The sequence below is a fragment of the Fringilla coelebs genome (genome assembly GCF_963513975.1).
Source record: "Fringilla coelebs genome assembly, chromosome: 15".
Lineage (NCBI taxonomy): Eukaryota > Metazoa > Chordata > Aves > Passeriformes > Fringillidae > Fringilla > Fringilla coelebs.
In genome coordinates, this window is record NC_140041.1 from 5,661,059 (window position 1) to 5,676,807 (window position 15,749).

Consider the following 15,749-nt stretch of genomic DNA (forward strand, 5'->3'; position numbering starts at 1 on the left):
TTAGGTGGGGAAAGATGACACCACAAGCACAATTCCAAATTCATCCAGGGCTGTGCAAACACTGCCTGGTGTGTTCTGAGCTTGAGAAGAGCAGTGAATAAAATAAAGCACCACACACTGCCTCAGAAAAACCCAGGTACCTCGGTACCCTTTTTTTTTAATATCTCAGTATTAATTTAGATAAGAGCTTGTTCCAAAAGTTCTGCTAATGCTTTCTCTTCTTGCTGCTTCTGCCCAGAGTTAGCACCCTAAAGCCCACAACTGACACCTTTTGTTCTTTAGCCTCTTTCAGCATTGTTCCTGACCAGCCTTATTCATCTCTTTTTCTTGCTACCTCTTTTCCACATCAATCCTCGTATCTGAAAATTAACTTTACCTTTTCAATATGGAAGATACTCTCACTTCTATTAAATGCACTAGATTTTTTTTTTTGTGATTTTACAAGTCTTTATTTACTAGTATCATTCTGCACAGGTTAGAAGTTCTTAAGAAAAGAACACTGAGATTAAAAAAAAATTAAAAATGATGTAATTGAATAGTGAATATAGAGATAAAACCACAAATGCATTCAAAATATTTTGCCAAGATTCTTGCAAAGAATTCATTGAGAGAAAAAAAAAAATAGAAAATTTGACAGACACACTCTACCACCTGCATATCCAAAAATATCTATGGATTTCAGCAGAAATATAAAACTTCAAGCATAACAGTCTCCTTGACAGTAAGACAAGAAGCCACTTTCTACAAGTGCCCTCTCTCCCCTCATCTGCATTTCAGATTATGCCATATGTTAATTTACAACCTGGAGTCATAAGAAATGGAAGATAGTCCGTACGAAAATGTTTTTAAGTGCACCAGGAGAAAGTTAAATGATAAGAAATCGCAGTTTGCCCTCTTATGCAACAGGGTCTACTTCATCCTTTAGCTGCTCACTCTGCTAAAAGATTTCCTTTGGTCCTTTTACAGGGAGGTTTGTGGCTGCCAAAGATCAAGTGCAGAACCAAACCACAGAACTCTCTTCTTGGAGCTGCTGACAACAGAAAAATACTTTTCAATATTTCAGTATACCTTTCAGGCTGCAGAAAGGTAAAGTTTGTGCAGAGATTTAGCCCAACTTCACCCTCTGTCCTGAAAGCTGAAATGGTAAAGGCCTTTGAGAGCCATCATCTCTGTCCAACATTCTCTTACAAGAACAAACAATGAATGAAGTACTTACTTCAGTCATTTTCTTACATATGAACAAGATGAATTTAAGCCAAACAATTTGGCTTTTTTTCCCCCCCAGGAATACTGCAGAGCATTAAGTAAATTATACTGCTGGACTAAATGTAGTAAACATATGAGGTACAATACATCTTGTTTTAAAAAAAGCATGTTTGCTATTCACTGACACTACCAATAACTTTGAATCTGTTTCCTTGCTAAGTAGTCATATGACCTCCAGAGACATAGATTTTAATTCCTGTTTTGAAAACAGTACCATAAACGTGTCCAGGAGCTTAATTTATTCAATCATTTGGGGAAATTTACTGTGCATTTCTGTAACAGCATTTTTGATATGCAACCATAACTCCTCTCTTGCAGCACATTATTCCCATCACCTGAGGAGGATCTAAGGTAAATCTCTATCAGTTTGAGCCATTTATTTGTTTGCAGATCCCTGGTGCAAACACAAGTAAACAAGCCTTTCCCATGTCTGACAAATACTAAGAACTGTATTTTCTTTGCTATCTGAAATGGTCACTCCCTCTTTTGATCTGAATAGAAGGGCTGCCCAGAGGGTTCCCTCCCATGGAAATTTCCAGGGCCAAGCTGGATGGAGTCTGAGCTACCTGGTCTGGTAGAAGGTGTCCCTGCCCATGGCAGGGGGCTTGGAATGAGATGGTTTTGATGTCCCCTCCAACCCAAATCACTCTATCAACTTCAACTTATCAACTTCACCTGCTCCAACTATAGCTTAAACAGTGAGGATAAAAAAACCATTGTGCTGGGATAATTAAAAGAATTTAAATTAAATTAAAATTAAATTAGAATTCAAGACCATGATATAATATGAAAAATCATAAATTTCAGGGGAAGAATGAATCTGAATTAAATCCCTATTCTCTACTACTCCACAGCTGAGCAAATAGATACTTTAGATTCAATAACTGAATCAGTACAATTAAACAATAAAACATTTATATATTTGTATATTTTAGAGCACACTGTTCCATCTGTAAAAAATTACCTCCTAATTTCAGGTTTCTTTATTCTGTCAAGTCATTCTATTTATTCCAAGTTCTTCCTTTGCCTTGTTATTCTACAGATCACCATCAGGTCTTAAAATGCCAAAGTTTCTGTTCTATAAATATCACACCTGTATGGTTAAGAGGATAAGTTGCCACACTTCTAAAATATTTTTCCTTAAACTGAATACTAAGATGCTCAGGAGTAAAAGTGATACTGGAGAAAAACTAGATAAATTCTATTCCATTAGGCTTCTGCAAGCTGTAGACATAATGAGAAAAGAGAGAGATAAACAGAAACAAAAAAAATCACTAAGACAATACTTCAATTTTGTTGACAAGGACTGTTCTGTTCATGTAGTGATGGCCACAAAAAACAGCACACAGCAAACCCCATGTGGGATAGATACACTGGGATCAAGGTGTAATATTGTTATGCTGTCAAAAAAATGAAGGAAGAAGATGAATTTAAGAGACTGAAATTAAGATGGAGGAGTCTGTCATGCAATAACAGCTTATAAGAGTTACAAACCCGACATATAAACATAAAAAAGCAAAGCTGACATATTTGATAACCACAAAGGAAGCTTATCCCAAATATGCTCTCAATTACAGTCATTCTGCATTACACAAAATGCAAAAGCAAGTTGAGGGAAGTGCAGTATCACAACACCATCTCAGTTTTTATGGTTTTTACATTGTCAGCCTTCTGCCTGGGCAAACAGGAAGGTTTTTTTCCTTTTCTCCCTATAGGAATAGAAGGCAGTCTGCCCTCTTCCAGCAGTGCCACACACCTCCCACCTGCCCCACACAGGAAGGTGGAACACAGCACAGCAGCTCCTCCACCCTGAGCATCACCAGGAAAGCTCAAGGTTTTCTTTGAGGGTGAATTCCACAAATCCAGCTGAGCCCCAGCTGTGTGGCAGCAGCTCTCCAAGCCAAGCAGCTGTGGGCAGTGGGCTCTTTCAAACACACCCTGGTATGTCAAACCAGCCCCTCATTTGCCTGCTCTGGGGCAGCTGCCCCAAACTGCCACAGCACAGGAATGAGAGCTTCATTAGGCTTTGGTAATAGGAAAAACAAGCACAAAGGTTCATTTTACTTCAGAAATGGTAAAGAAACGGGCAAGCAGCGATGAGAGATTGTTGCACTGAGTCAACAAGAGAGACTCACATCACTGAAGTACTGAAGACATCTAAACCCACAATCTGTTGTGTACACAGTGATTTCAGAGAGCAAATAACATTTCAGTTTTCTGTGCTGTGTTCTGGTTGAATCGTCCACATTTGAGCAATCCTAAATACAACTGCAGGATTTTAGTCCATATATAACACTAGGTAATATATATTTCCAAGTACCTCAAATTTAATGTTCTTTCTTCTAATTAGACTTCTGCTGGATCTGTAGGCAGTCTTATAAACCGCTTTAACCTTAATTTTTCATTATGAAAATTGTAAGTATTCATTAACTTTGGAAGACATGGCATTACAGCTGTGATATATCATTCCTCATAATATTAACAATCTGCTTTATAAATTCAGTGCTTGAAGCACATACTGGTAATAATGCCTTATGAGTTTTATTCTTGTAAGAATTTAGAAACAAACTTAACAGGAGCCCACACACTTCGTTGCCCTGTCATACACAAAATTTTATTTGCTGTAATTACTTTAATGTTAGTGTTCAAATATATCTGCAGAAAGTTTAGCAGACACACTAGAAACTAAACCCCACCCCCCCAAAAAGAGAAGCTACATGGCTAATACTGCTCTTTCCACCTCTCAAACTCTTTGGTAAGATAACTTAAGCAAGAATCAAGTCCAGATGATCACTTTTTGTGTAGTAAACTTTTAGCATATTGTAAATAATTTTAGTCAAAGGTAATATTTTCCCCACAGAGACCAAGTACCATTTTAGCTTTTCTTCAATATCATTCAAATGCCTATCTCAGGAATAGAAAAACTTCAAAGGGAAGTCAGAGATTGCTATGAAATCAAATTGACTGCCATCTCTAAAAAGTTTTTTTGGTACTCTAACTACATAATGTGAAAAATTATTATATTTATAATATTTAATATATCATCATAAACTGCCAACCTTAAAACACAGTACTCTACTGGAAGTAATTTGAAAAAGTGAATATACAATTCTAGACCAGCTACCACAGAGTAGCCATTTGCTTGAAGGAATAACATTTATGCAATTTGTCCTACATGATGGTCTTTTTTTTTTTTTTTTTAAATTATCTAACATTGCTTCTGGTCTTAGTAGCAAAACCTAAAATACTGATAATTTTTACTTCAGTATTTAAACAAATGGAGTTGATTAATGCATTTGAGAAGACAAAGTTGTACTGAACTGAGTCATCTGCAACTGAGCCTTTACCATTTCATATAATCAAATATGATTATGAATATCAATTTCATATTCAAAAGTTCCACTTGTTTTCACAGACAGCAGACAGCTTGCTCTCTTCTAGGTAAAAGTGACCACAGGCTATTCTGTGGTTTTCACATGGAATAGTGGAAAAAATACAGCTGATATTAGCCAGCTGCTCAAATTTCCCTAGCATTAGACATTTCTTTATATTCTACAAGTGCTGGTGGAACTGCAAAACAAAACCCCTCAGCTGCAGTACTTGGTGCCATCCCCTTGTAAAAGAAAATTTCAATAAGGTTCAGGTGACACATGACTTTGGAAAAACATGCCAAGTGAAGAAACACAGCAAACAGCAAGCACCAAGAGTCCAAAGTTAGGAGTGGATAAACGAGGCAATAGGAAAGAAGGAATAGGAGAGTGAGGATAGGCTGCTAAAAGATGTCTAAAATTACCAGGATTGGCAAGGCATACCTGGGCTCAGAATAAGGAATAAAACAGATAGATACTGGCAAGTTCTTCCAAGCAAATTGTTTTTTAAGCCTTGCAAGAATCTTGCAAGGCAATCAACAGAAGAGCAAGACTCAATATTTAAAATTACACTGGACAAACTACACTGGAGAGACATTTGAGAACTGATGATCAAATTGTTCTTCTCTTGCAATCCTCTTCAAACAACTGTCTTACTTTGTGAAAGTAGTGATTGTCATAAGGAACACACTTGACTGTTTAAGGAAAACAGAGTCCAGCAGCATCATCAAAAGCAATTCTAGTTACACATAAGCAAGAAAACAGAACTGCCTTCACTGCTCTGTCAAGGACAGTTTCAAGTGCTAAATTCAGTTTGTAACATCCAGGTCTTGACTAAAGTTTAGGAAAAAGAATAGGTCTTAACTACTGTATTTTCCATAACATTTCTTTAGGTGAGTGACTTATTCCTCCATTTTCTGGACTTGCTCAAATTCAGCTAAAATAAGATCTCTTTACTATTCACTTTGTTATGAAGAAACAGCCAACTGTTTTTTCAAGCTTTCTGCATCCATTTTAACAGGGTTCTACCACACACACAAACATCTGAGCCCCACTCCACCTCCCATATTAGCAGCAGCATTCCTCAGAGAGGTTTTTCTCCAAGCAGTTTAAAAAAATATATCTTTTCATTCTGAATTGAACAGAATGTAGAGATGGCCACCAGCAGAGAAGCAGGACTCACAAACCTATAACCCAACTATTCTAAGGAAATGTGAGCAAGTAATTACAAATAAAACTGCTTACATCCATGCAACTTGTTTGGCAACAGCAGCATAGCATAAGGAAAGCTGCTACAATTCATAACAGCATCTTGTAATAAAACAGCTTTATGCATCCCTCTCAAACTGTTTAGTGCTCAAATCTCATCAGATGGCTGAGTAAGCATTACACTTTGGGACAGTAAATCTCTGTTTCCAATATGCTCTGCATTCACAGACACGTACTTTTGCACTCACTGTAGTCACTTCCAGCTAAGCACTCACATGGAAAAAAAAAAGGCAAAAAGGCAATATATAAAGACATCTGCATGCTATTTTGTCCAATCAGCCATCTAGACTCTGAAACCATTTTGGAACCTTAAAGGATGAGCACCTCAAAAGGAACTGACTGCTACCAGCAAAAGCTAATTTGAAGTTGCATTTACAAACATGAAATAGTGTCAAAGAACCACCTTTATACAAGTCACTGTCTCTTCAACCTGTCTTTATCCACACCACAGGGGCATATAGGGCATTGCCATGGTATATTTCAGTTCCATTAGAGACAAACTAAAAGGTAGGAGAGGGTTTAGAAACCACCACAAAGTTGAAATTCATGACAGAAAATGACATTATACAGGCAGATGCTTGAAGAGTTCTGCTTATAGTGACAGACAGTTCACAGAACACACAACTGACTGAACTGCAGCATCTAATTAAATCTGTACAGAAAAACACTGAGTACTGTGGCTTTTCCAATAACACAGAAAAGAGCATCACCAGACCTAATGGCTAAAGCTGAAGCCAGTTTTCAAAACCCAGAGAGAAGCTGGCATCTGCTTTTAACATGGAGGCAGAGCTCCCACAGTCACTGTCCATCAGTGGAAATCATGGATTTTCATTTTCTACTTCTACTTCATGATCTACTGATGTTTCCAGAACTTCAGAATGTGCTTAATTCAAGGAAAGATTATTGGGATCAATGTAGAAATAATCTGATGGAAGTTAAATTTGATGAAAGTTAATGAGCAACCCGAAAGCAGCCAAAGGAAGGTAACTGCAAATCCTCTGACCTGGAACTCTGAATCTAGAGACAAATCATATAAAACAAACAGAACAAATGCTGGGCCCTGCTTACCCAATTATACTTCCTTATCATTTTGTTTTTCTACTGATTTATAGGCCTTAAATGAATTGGTCATCAGCATTTGGACTGAACTCCAAAGCCCCCATGGTTCTCTAAGGAAGACAATGAGCTTTGGGTGGTATTTTTATCTGTTTGAAACTTTCCTTGTGTTTTTCTCACTGAGTGAAGTGTGGGCATTTGGGCCCAGCCACAATATTTTAAAAGCTTCTAGAAATCACATAAAGCATTGGAGGTGTTAGGAGAACAAACAGGAGGACAGAGGAAATATAAACAGAGCAATCATCACCACGGATGAGCCAGCTGACCACTGAGTCTAGAATTTAGTCCCCAGTAGTAAGACATTTCAAAACAACACAGCGAAAAAAAGCAGAAAAGAATTACTGAGGAAACAAAAATACACCTAAAACCGGGTCCCAATGCATTTGAGCTGAAAACTGACTCATGCATTGGAACAATGAATACCCTCTAGTGCTTAACCCATGTTCCACACACTCCACTAAAATACAAATATCTAATCCTGTCCTTATTTTTCTGAAGATGCAGACCTTAAAAACATGTGGCATTGGAGAGTTCATCAATGTAGAATCCAAAATAAATGCTGTCGTATGTTAAATATTTGCTGAACTCCATTTTATTTAAATAGTTCTTTCTTCCTGTATTATGAGATAAAAGGAGAAGGAAAATGGCCTAATTGCTCTTTACCAGAAAACAAACTTTAGAGGGGTTCTCAAGTTCACAAAAACAAAATGATATTCACTAAAGCAAATTCAGGACTACATGTAAAAACTCATTTTCTGGAACCCACTTAGGATGCAGGAAAAGAGATGCTCAATTCAAAACCAGATCAAATGTAAAAGCTTTCCAAATCTGACATTTCAATGTTAATAAGTGTATTAGAAAAGAATCTAAGTCTCTCCATCAGTTTGAGAACACTCACAAGTAATCAGCCTCCCTTCCAAACACATCTTGCTGAAAACCAGATGCTAAAAAATATCAACTGAACCTTTGGAAGACAAGACACAAAATGTGAAACAAATTTGCAAGATTTTCTCAATGTTAGCCATTTTCATTATTAGAATTAATCAAAAATCATTTCCATTTAAAGTATCTCTTTTAAAAATTAAAACTATTATTTTATCTCCATGGAGTACATTATCTCCCTTTACAGAAGATTTTAGTATGAGACAGAGCATCCACAGATGTGTGCAAGCAAAGTTCTTAGAAAAGTGTGTGCTCACGTGTGTATGAGAAAATAGAGAATGGTTTATAGGATCAAAAATTATTATTTTCAGTATCCAAAGTCTTAGAATTCTATTACATAGCAGAATAAAGGGATGAGGGGGGAAAAAAAATACACCAAGGAAAGGTTTTGTTCAACATTCATTCAGGCCTCAATACTTCAAGACAAGCAAACACAGCTTTCCTTGAGACACAGGATCTTTTGCTTGGTAGAAATTTGAAACTGTGAAGTATAGAAAGCATATTTCCTATTAATTTTGAAGTTCTCCTGAAAGGTATTTGCGTGAAAACTGTTACTAGGCCAATTTTAGGGTAGACCTGAGGTTTTAATTTTTTTCTTTTATTCAGTGTGTGCTTACTACACGTTGATAATATCTAGTTTATCATTTTATAAGTGGTTCACACAATGTGCATGTTACTTTGCAAATGGTTTTAAAAATTAGAACCTAGTTTAACTTAATCATCAGCTAAAGAGGAGTCCAGTAGAGAAGCAGTAAAAATAGAAGTTCTTTTTTGAAAGCTAAATAAAGGAGCAAAAGAGAGGAAAAAAGGAGCATAAGTCTATAGAAACTTATATACTTGCATCAGAAATCCCTGCATTCTGAGTCTCTTATTTAAACTGTAAACAAATGCTGATTTTTAATAATGATCAGCTGTGGGGAAGTGCTGAGAATAAAAAGTTATTCCCTGAGAGAAACTGTGCGTACAGAGAATTCTCAGATTATGTCTAGCTGTTGTTTATTGTACAAATACATATTAATATTAGAATAGTACTGGGTTTTCCAGCACTGGTGTTATTAATTATTACTGGAGTTCCCATCAGAGGTGCTCAGCTGGTCCAGCAGGTGAGGAGAGATGAAGATGAGCCTTTGCTCAGCCCAGGTCAGATCAGACTGATTCCCAGGGTCAGCCCAGGAGGTCTGAGCACCCGAGCACACCCAGCAAAGGGACTCACGTGGATGAAGATATAAAATGGTGAAATAACAAGAAAATAGGATGGAAGGGGAACGTAAGGGAAGTGAAAAGGATGAGATTATCAGAACTGATTTAAACTACCACTTGTGAACCAAAAAGCTTGCTGCTCAGAAGGAAAAAAAAACCAAAAAAATCAAAACAAAACAAACACACAAATCAAATGAAACCACCAAACATTACAAAGCAAAAAAACAACAAAAACAACCAAAATACACAAAATACCAAGAGAAAACAATTTGTGCATATTTAAAAGAAAGCACCCCAAAGACTGAAAGTCAATTCCATGATGTCTCCCTGAAAATCCACTTCTAAATACATTTTCTTCTGGTTTTGATTGTGACTCAGATCTAATATACACAAAGTTTTGGTTTAATTCCTGTCTATTGCTATTACAGCTCAAAAGGACACTTGACTGATATTAGAGTATAAATCAGAGGAGGAATGTTAGGTTTGGGTTTGACTTTCTTACCTTTTCCTTTCTTAAAAGCATACTGACAGAAGGCTGCTCTAAAGGTTTGTCGTTTCATTTATTTGCTAGTTTAGTAATGCTGCTACATTGCTCCATTATTAACAACTTCAATAAAGATGAAAGCACAGATGAAAAGTGCTTTCAGGTTTTTAAATCACTTAATAAAACCTCAACATGATTTGGGGAGGGAGAGGATCATGATTTGGGGAGGGGGAGGGAGAGGGAGGTGTTATTCAGCATCTTTCCTTTATTAAATAAGCTACACAAATTATAATTTTTTATTCTAGACAGGAGAAATGGAAGAGAGTTGTCTTACCCTCATACATATTTGGGTATGATGTTTCTCTCAGGTCACCATTAAAACCAAAGCCCTGATTCAGGAGGAGTGGAGGTTCCACAAGCACTGGCTAGAAGAGGAGAGCTGCCTTGAGGCCTCCTGTCACACAAGCCACCCTACACCTGATTCCATGTCAAAGAATCTGCCACCTTGCCTCTACCCCACACTTCCTTTGATTATGTAACTGCACAGATACAATGAAAATCAACAGATTGCAGAATGCCACTCAAAAACCTGGCATGACAAAGGAAAGCTACAAATGTGCTCTCACTCTAGGCAGAATACATGAAAGAAATTTTATTTAATGTATTTAATCCAAATCTAACAAAACATTTCATTTTCAAAAGGTCACAGGTCCTGGAGAGATGTACTAAAACTTTTATTGCCAAAACTCAGATTTGGAAGGGATGCATTAATTTTAACAGAAGAGTTGAGGATGACTCAGGTTTGATGACAAGATGATCAAAGATCTCATCTTGGTGTTGGGAGTGTGAACAGTGAGGCAAAGTCTGGTCAGCCCAAGCACCTGTAAGAGCAGCTGTGGCCTCTAAGTAGCAGCCATCAGTCACTGTGAACAGTTCAAACCTTTTAAGTCTGAACAACCTTCACCCCTCTCAGGAAAACACTAAAACAACCCAGCAAGAACTGTTTCAGACTTCTGAGCTCTGAATGCAGCTTTTGTTATTACCACTTTGCTGACAAACCATGATAAACAAAACCAGAATGAATGCAACTTTATCTTAACTGATTTTCCAAACCCAGTAATGTATAACAGGCAGCTCAAAACAGCTGTGAATAGTTCCAGTGCCATGGTGAAACCAAATATTTTGCAGTAAGTCAAAAGTATTTAGCTCTTCTAATAGAAGAGACAAAATACTGAGGAAAATATCTGCAATTCCTTAAAAAAAAAATTCAAGCTTTTTTCTAATAGAAGAACAAAAAAGTCTTTAAAGACTACTTTAAGCATGTTTATTTCCCACAGAATTTAATCCCATCATAACACCCACTCAAAGTTAGAATAAATTTAAATGTATAAATTCGTAGATGTCTGCAGCTGGAAACTGGATGCACAAGATGCAATGAACAGAACTTCCACATATGAACCACATTTTTATCCAACTCATGTTAATATAGAAAGTGAGAACAGCTACCAAATCTTAATCTAGATCTACCTGTCATATTTTCTTGAATTTCATGGCAGTAAAACTGTTCAATCAGAAAGATATCCAGCTTTCAAATACAAAGAATCATCACACAGACTTATTTTCTAAAAAAATTGCTTTCTAAACTTAACAAAAGCAGGAAAATAAGGAGTTGCTGCTCATTATCTAACAAAAAAATTACTTTGGCTCTCTAAAATAAACACTATTTATTTAGACACAACAACACAAACTAGTAGGGAAAAAAATAACAATAATAAAAAAAAAATCTGAGTGTTTCAATTCAGCTACCAACAATTTGCATTCCCCTTTGTAAAGAGGGCAGAGAAGAACACATTAAGAACAGGGGGAGGATGAACAGTTGTCAAATCAGTAATCAAGAGAAAAAGACCATTATGAAATGCTGAATAATGACCTGCAAACTAAAATGAGACACTTGAGCTGAAGCATCAATCATCCTGATAGGGAAAAGTAATATTTAGATGACTCCTGTACAGTAAAGTAGAACAAACTGCAGTGAAAATGGCTCCAGCAGCTCAGAGGTTCGAGGTACACTTTGATGCTTTATCTTAGGTAAACACCTCTAAGCAAAGAAAGGCCCTCCAAGAACAGAGATTACCCCAGAAAACAGAACTGGGTATTTGACAGACCAAGTACAATGCAAGCACTCCCATGTGTCTGCAGACAAATGTGAGAGAAACAAGGAATTAGACAAGGGCTAAATTATCGACACTAATTATTAGACAGTTTGATTGAAAGGGGAAGACAGACACTGACTGCTGTCAGAATGTTTGAAACAAGATGTGTGATGTGCTACCAGGTATAAGAAATGGATTTCCACAACAAGCATGGTAACTCCCATCCCTTGAGCCACAACATTAGAAATGTGCAGCAGGGAACTCTCACATGCTGTTAACAAGCACATCTACAAACCAGGAGAGTTTCTGCATTTAACTTATGGTACATTTAAATGATGTACCTGATGATTTATCTTCCATTGAGGGGGCACAAAACCTATACATTTATCCATCAAGTCTGCTTGTATCTTAGCTGGTATGAATCATATCTGATTCTTCAACTGACACTAAACCAAGGCTTTTAATTTAAATGCTATATATAATCACTGAGTGAATGCCAATTTAACCTGGCTATTTGGGCAAGTAAACCACATGACTAAACACAGTTCCAATGAAACAATGTTCACTAATGGCTTCAGCACAGATGCTTACAAGTTCTTGAGACAAGAAAATACCCAAATGAGAATAAAACTACGTGTATACAGTGCACATTTACAGGTTTTAAAGTAAAAACATTTACATTTTTAATTCATTAATCCATTGGACTTAGCAAGGACCATTTTATAAAATAAGAGATTAATTCCTCTAGTTTACAAGTTCATACAGGAGGGTTATTTAAAATAGTAGTTGTAGGCTGCAATGCTCAGTTACAGCCAATTAGAAAAGGAATTAGATGGGTTTCCTCCTTTTAGTTTTTATGATGTCAAGGGTGAGTAGTGACAAAAGGAAGTCAGTGGAACCACCACTCCCATTCCCAGAGTTCAGTTACCCAGCATTCAGGAACAGGAAAGGAATTCCAAGGCACCTGATGAATAATGAATGTATGTTTGCCATATGGGTTTTTACCATAACAGTGTTGTAGCTGTCTTTGCAATACAGAGTCTGTGTTAAAGAGAGCCACATTTAGGTGAAAATGCCATTATCATTTCCAAAATGAACCTAGGAAGCAGGATACCAAGCTAGCATATTGGCTAACCCCAATATCTGTGCAAAAGACATCCTCTGGTTTAGGGTCACGGCATTTGCGTCTGTCAGATGTTTTGATCAGTGAATCTCTGTTTGCTCATTTACAAATGGTGGATTTCAAAAGTACCAGAACTCTGAGAAAAGAAAGAACTTTCTAATTCTGCACAAAGCAGTGGAAATAATGGTAAGATAATATCCATTCTCCTAGAGCTCTTTCATTAAAACTCCTTGTAGCACCGAGATGCTTTAACCAGGAACAGACTGTCCACCAAGGAGCACCGTAAAAGGAACCAGTCCTGACTGCAAACATACCTTGCCTTGGAAACTCATCCGACTCCCTGTGCACCAGGTCAGACACTCGATTGCCATAGTGCATCCTGGTGTCGTGGTCATAGGCCTTCAGGGTCTCACTGGAGCTGTAGGACTTCTGGGTGGGCACCCTGCAGTCCTCGCTGTCCAGCGAGGAGCTCGTGTAGCGGCACTGCTTCCCGCAGCGGCCCCGCGTCAGCGAGCGGTGCCTCCTGTCCTTTATGTCCATCCTTCCGAGCCAGGCACAGCGCTGCCAGGAGAGCCACTCTTCTCTTTGGGGTCAGTCACCGTCACCTAACAGGAAAGGATGAGAAAAGAGTAAATAATGCTGCCACGATGTTTTGTTTTATTTGGCTTCCCTGACTTGTCCTTGAAGAACAATGCGGCACAGATTAAGAAAGGGAAGGCCCACATCATGCATCCTCTAAAAAATTGAAATAATTGACCAGAATGGGTGGAGAGAAAAAAAAATTAAATGCTGTAAGATAATTGCATTCTATCTAAATTATTGTATCATCAAAGAGTTTAAAAAACAATGATAAAACAATAACACTGTCATCTTTTGATTTTTGAATGAACTCTGGTAACAATGCAGAACTGACAGAACGATATTTATTTCTGTTATGCAACAGAAGAAAAGTAGACTCAAACCAGCTTTAATTATTTCTATTCTTCCTGCAGGAAGACTTGCAATTAAGACTGAAGCATGCAGGAGAGTTCCAAAGAGGAGATTATTCCTATTCAGCGTTAATGCATTACAGAGCTGTACGTTATCCTTTAACAACGTGTTCACAAGCAGCAGCATCTGATTTGATGGCCCCTGGTTAACATTAATCCAAGGCCCTGCTCTGAAGGTGGACAAGGTCTCTCCAGAGGTCCATCCCAGCCCTGATTCCTGTGTGGCTGTGAGTGTCTGAGCACACTCTAGGGCTTGGCTGCTCTTGTGCACCCCAGAACATGACTGGATGAGCTTCTTCACCACCCCTCAAACTGATCAGTTTATCCAACTCAGCACTTGGAGCTCTTGAAAACTCTCTAGCTCTTGAAAACTGTCTAAATCTCTTCTTGTTCAATGGACCATAGAGTTTTTTACAGTGTGCTTAATTAGGACACCCTTACTGTGGCATATAGACTTTAATATATGCATTGTTAGCATACAAAAACTGCAAAATCAAAGCTACTGTAGAAAGGAAGAAATACAGTAAAAGCACAAACACCCTACCCACTGGGGTACTAATTATTTTCAGCTGGTATTAGCATGTATGTCTTTCTCTCATGGCATTCTATGCCCAGGTCTGTGCTAGTCCTGAGAACCCCTCATGACAATTTTTTTTGCTGGAAATGAAATATTCCCACATTAAAAAACCCATCAGATTTGCTAATAAGCAAAAATTGGAACAAAACATCTTGCTTTTCTCTACATGGCTAAGGAGTTGAAGGATGGTTTGGGTGGATTTAGTTGGGACAGCTGAAGGGCTTTTCCTTGTCCCTGTCCCCTCTCAGTCCAGGTTTCCCCTGCCAAGGCCACCCAGCAGAATGTGCCCAGGCCAGAAGCTTTGCTTAAACCACCAAAGCATTTCAGCAGTGATTCCTTGTGCCACCTCTGCCACCAAGGGAACAAACTGCAGCAGCAGATGATAAAACATGCAGAAGGCAGCCAAGCCTTTCCTTGTGGTAGCTGTTTGCACCTGCAGGACAAGAGGTCACAGCACTGGCCCGAGTATTGGCTAAAACATTGCTTTTTGAAACAGATTATGGGTCTAAGAGAGAATAAATGTACTTGGCCAGAGGAGCTGGTGACTTAGAGGAAAGGTTTCTTGCCTTCATTTAGATTTGACATTTTGCCTTGTTGTGGTTTTTGGTTTTGGGTTTTTTTTCTTTCTGTATTTTAAAGAAGTTAGGTAACCAGGAGAAACAGCTGCTTTAAGCCACCCACAGGTATTCTGCAATCTGTGAGGAATAAGAACCGTAAACATGCTTACTTTTTTTCTTCTTTTTCATTTATTTTTAACATTTCAGAGAGGAAAAAAAAAAGTCACAAAACAACACCTACAGAAAAGCCAAAACAAAAGCAGAGACATTTGGCACTTGAAACCATTAAGGTTCATTTTATAACTTCAGATTAAAGAGAAAGAAAGATTCAATCTACATTCCTGTTTCTCAGCTCTCTGAACATGGAGTGGCTAAGCTGACTCCTCCACATCTGAATTTTTTAGTGCAATTCTTTGGTGCTGTAATACTGATTGAACTGGAAAGCACGTTAACTGTAAAGCATTTTAACACTGCTGGCACAAAAAGTTTCTTCAAGTTTCAGGAGATATATGATCATTTAGATTAACACTGCCTGGCTCTTTGATCCCATTTTAATACTCTCTCATCAAATCCAGATATCACAATTATAAACACAGAAACAGACACAGGCACTACAGCATGGAGCAAAGCCTGCCAATTACTCTCTGGGAGTCCTCATGATGCTATTCAACACAAAAGCCTGCAATTCCATATGAATTCTATATT

General features: G+C 37.8%; 1 protein-coding gene across 4 annotated transcripts in view; it reads right to left on the bottom strand.

Moving 5' to 3' along the window:
- The window catches only part of TENM2 (teneurin transmembrane protein 2), a gene marked incomplete at both ends in the record, with an annotated part of 473,693 nt that extends 460,232 nt beyond the window's left edge, over positions 1–13,461 (bottom strand). For all 4 annotated transcript variants that reach the window (XM_084215965.1, XM_084215964.1, XM_084215963.1 and 1 more), the window contains one exon: positions 13,236–13,461. In XM_084215965.1, the coding sequence (XP_084072091.1) occupies positions 13,236–13,461 (226 nt within the window). The remainder of the gene's footprint in view (positions 1–13,235) is intronic.
- Positions 13,462–15,749: the final 2,288 nt, after the last annotated feature.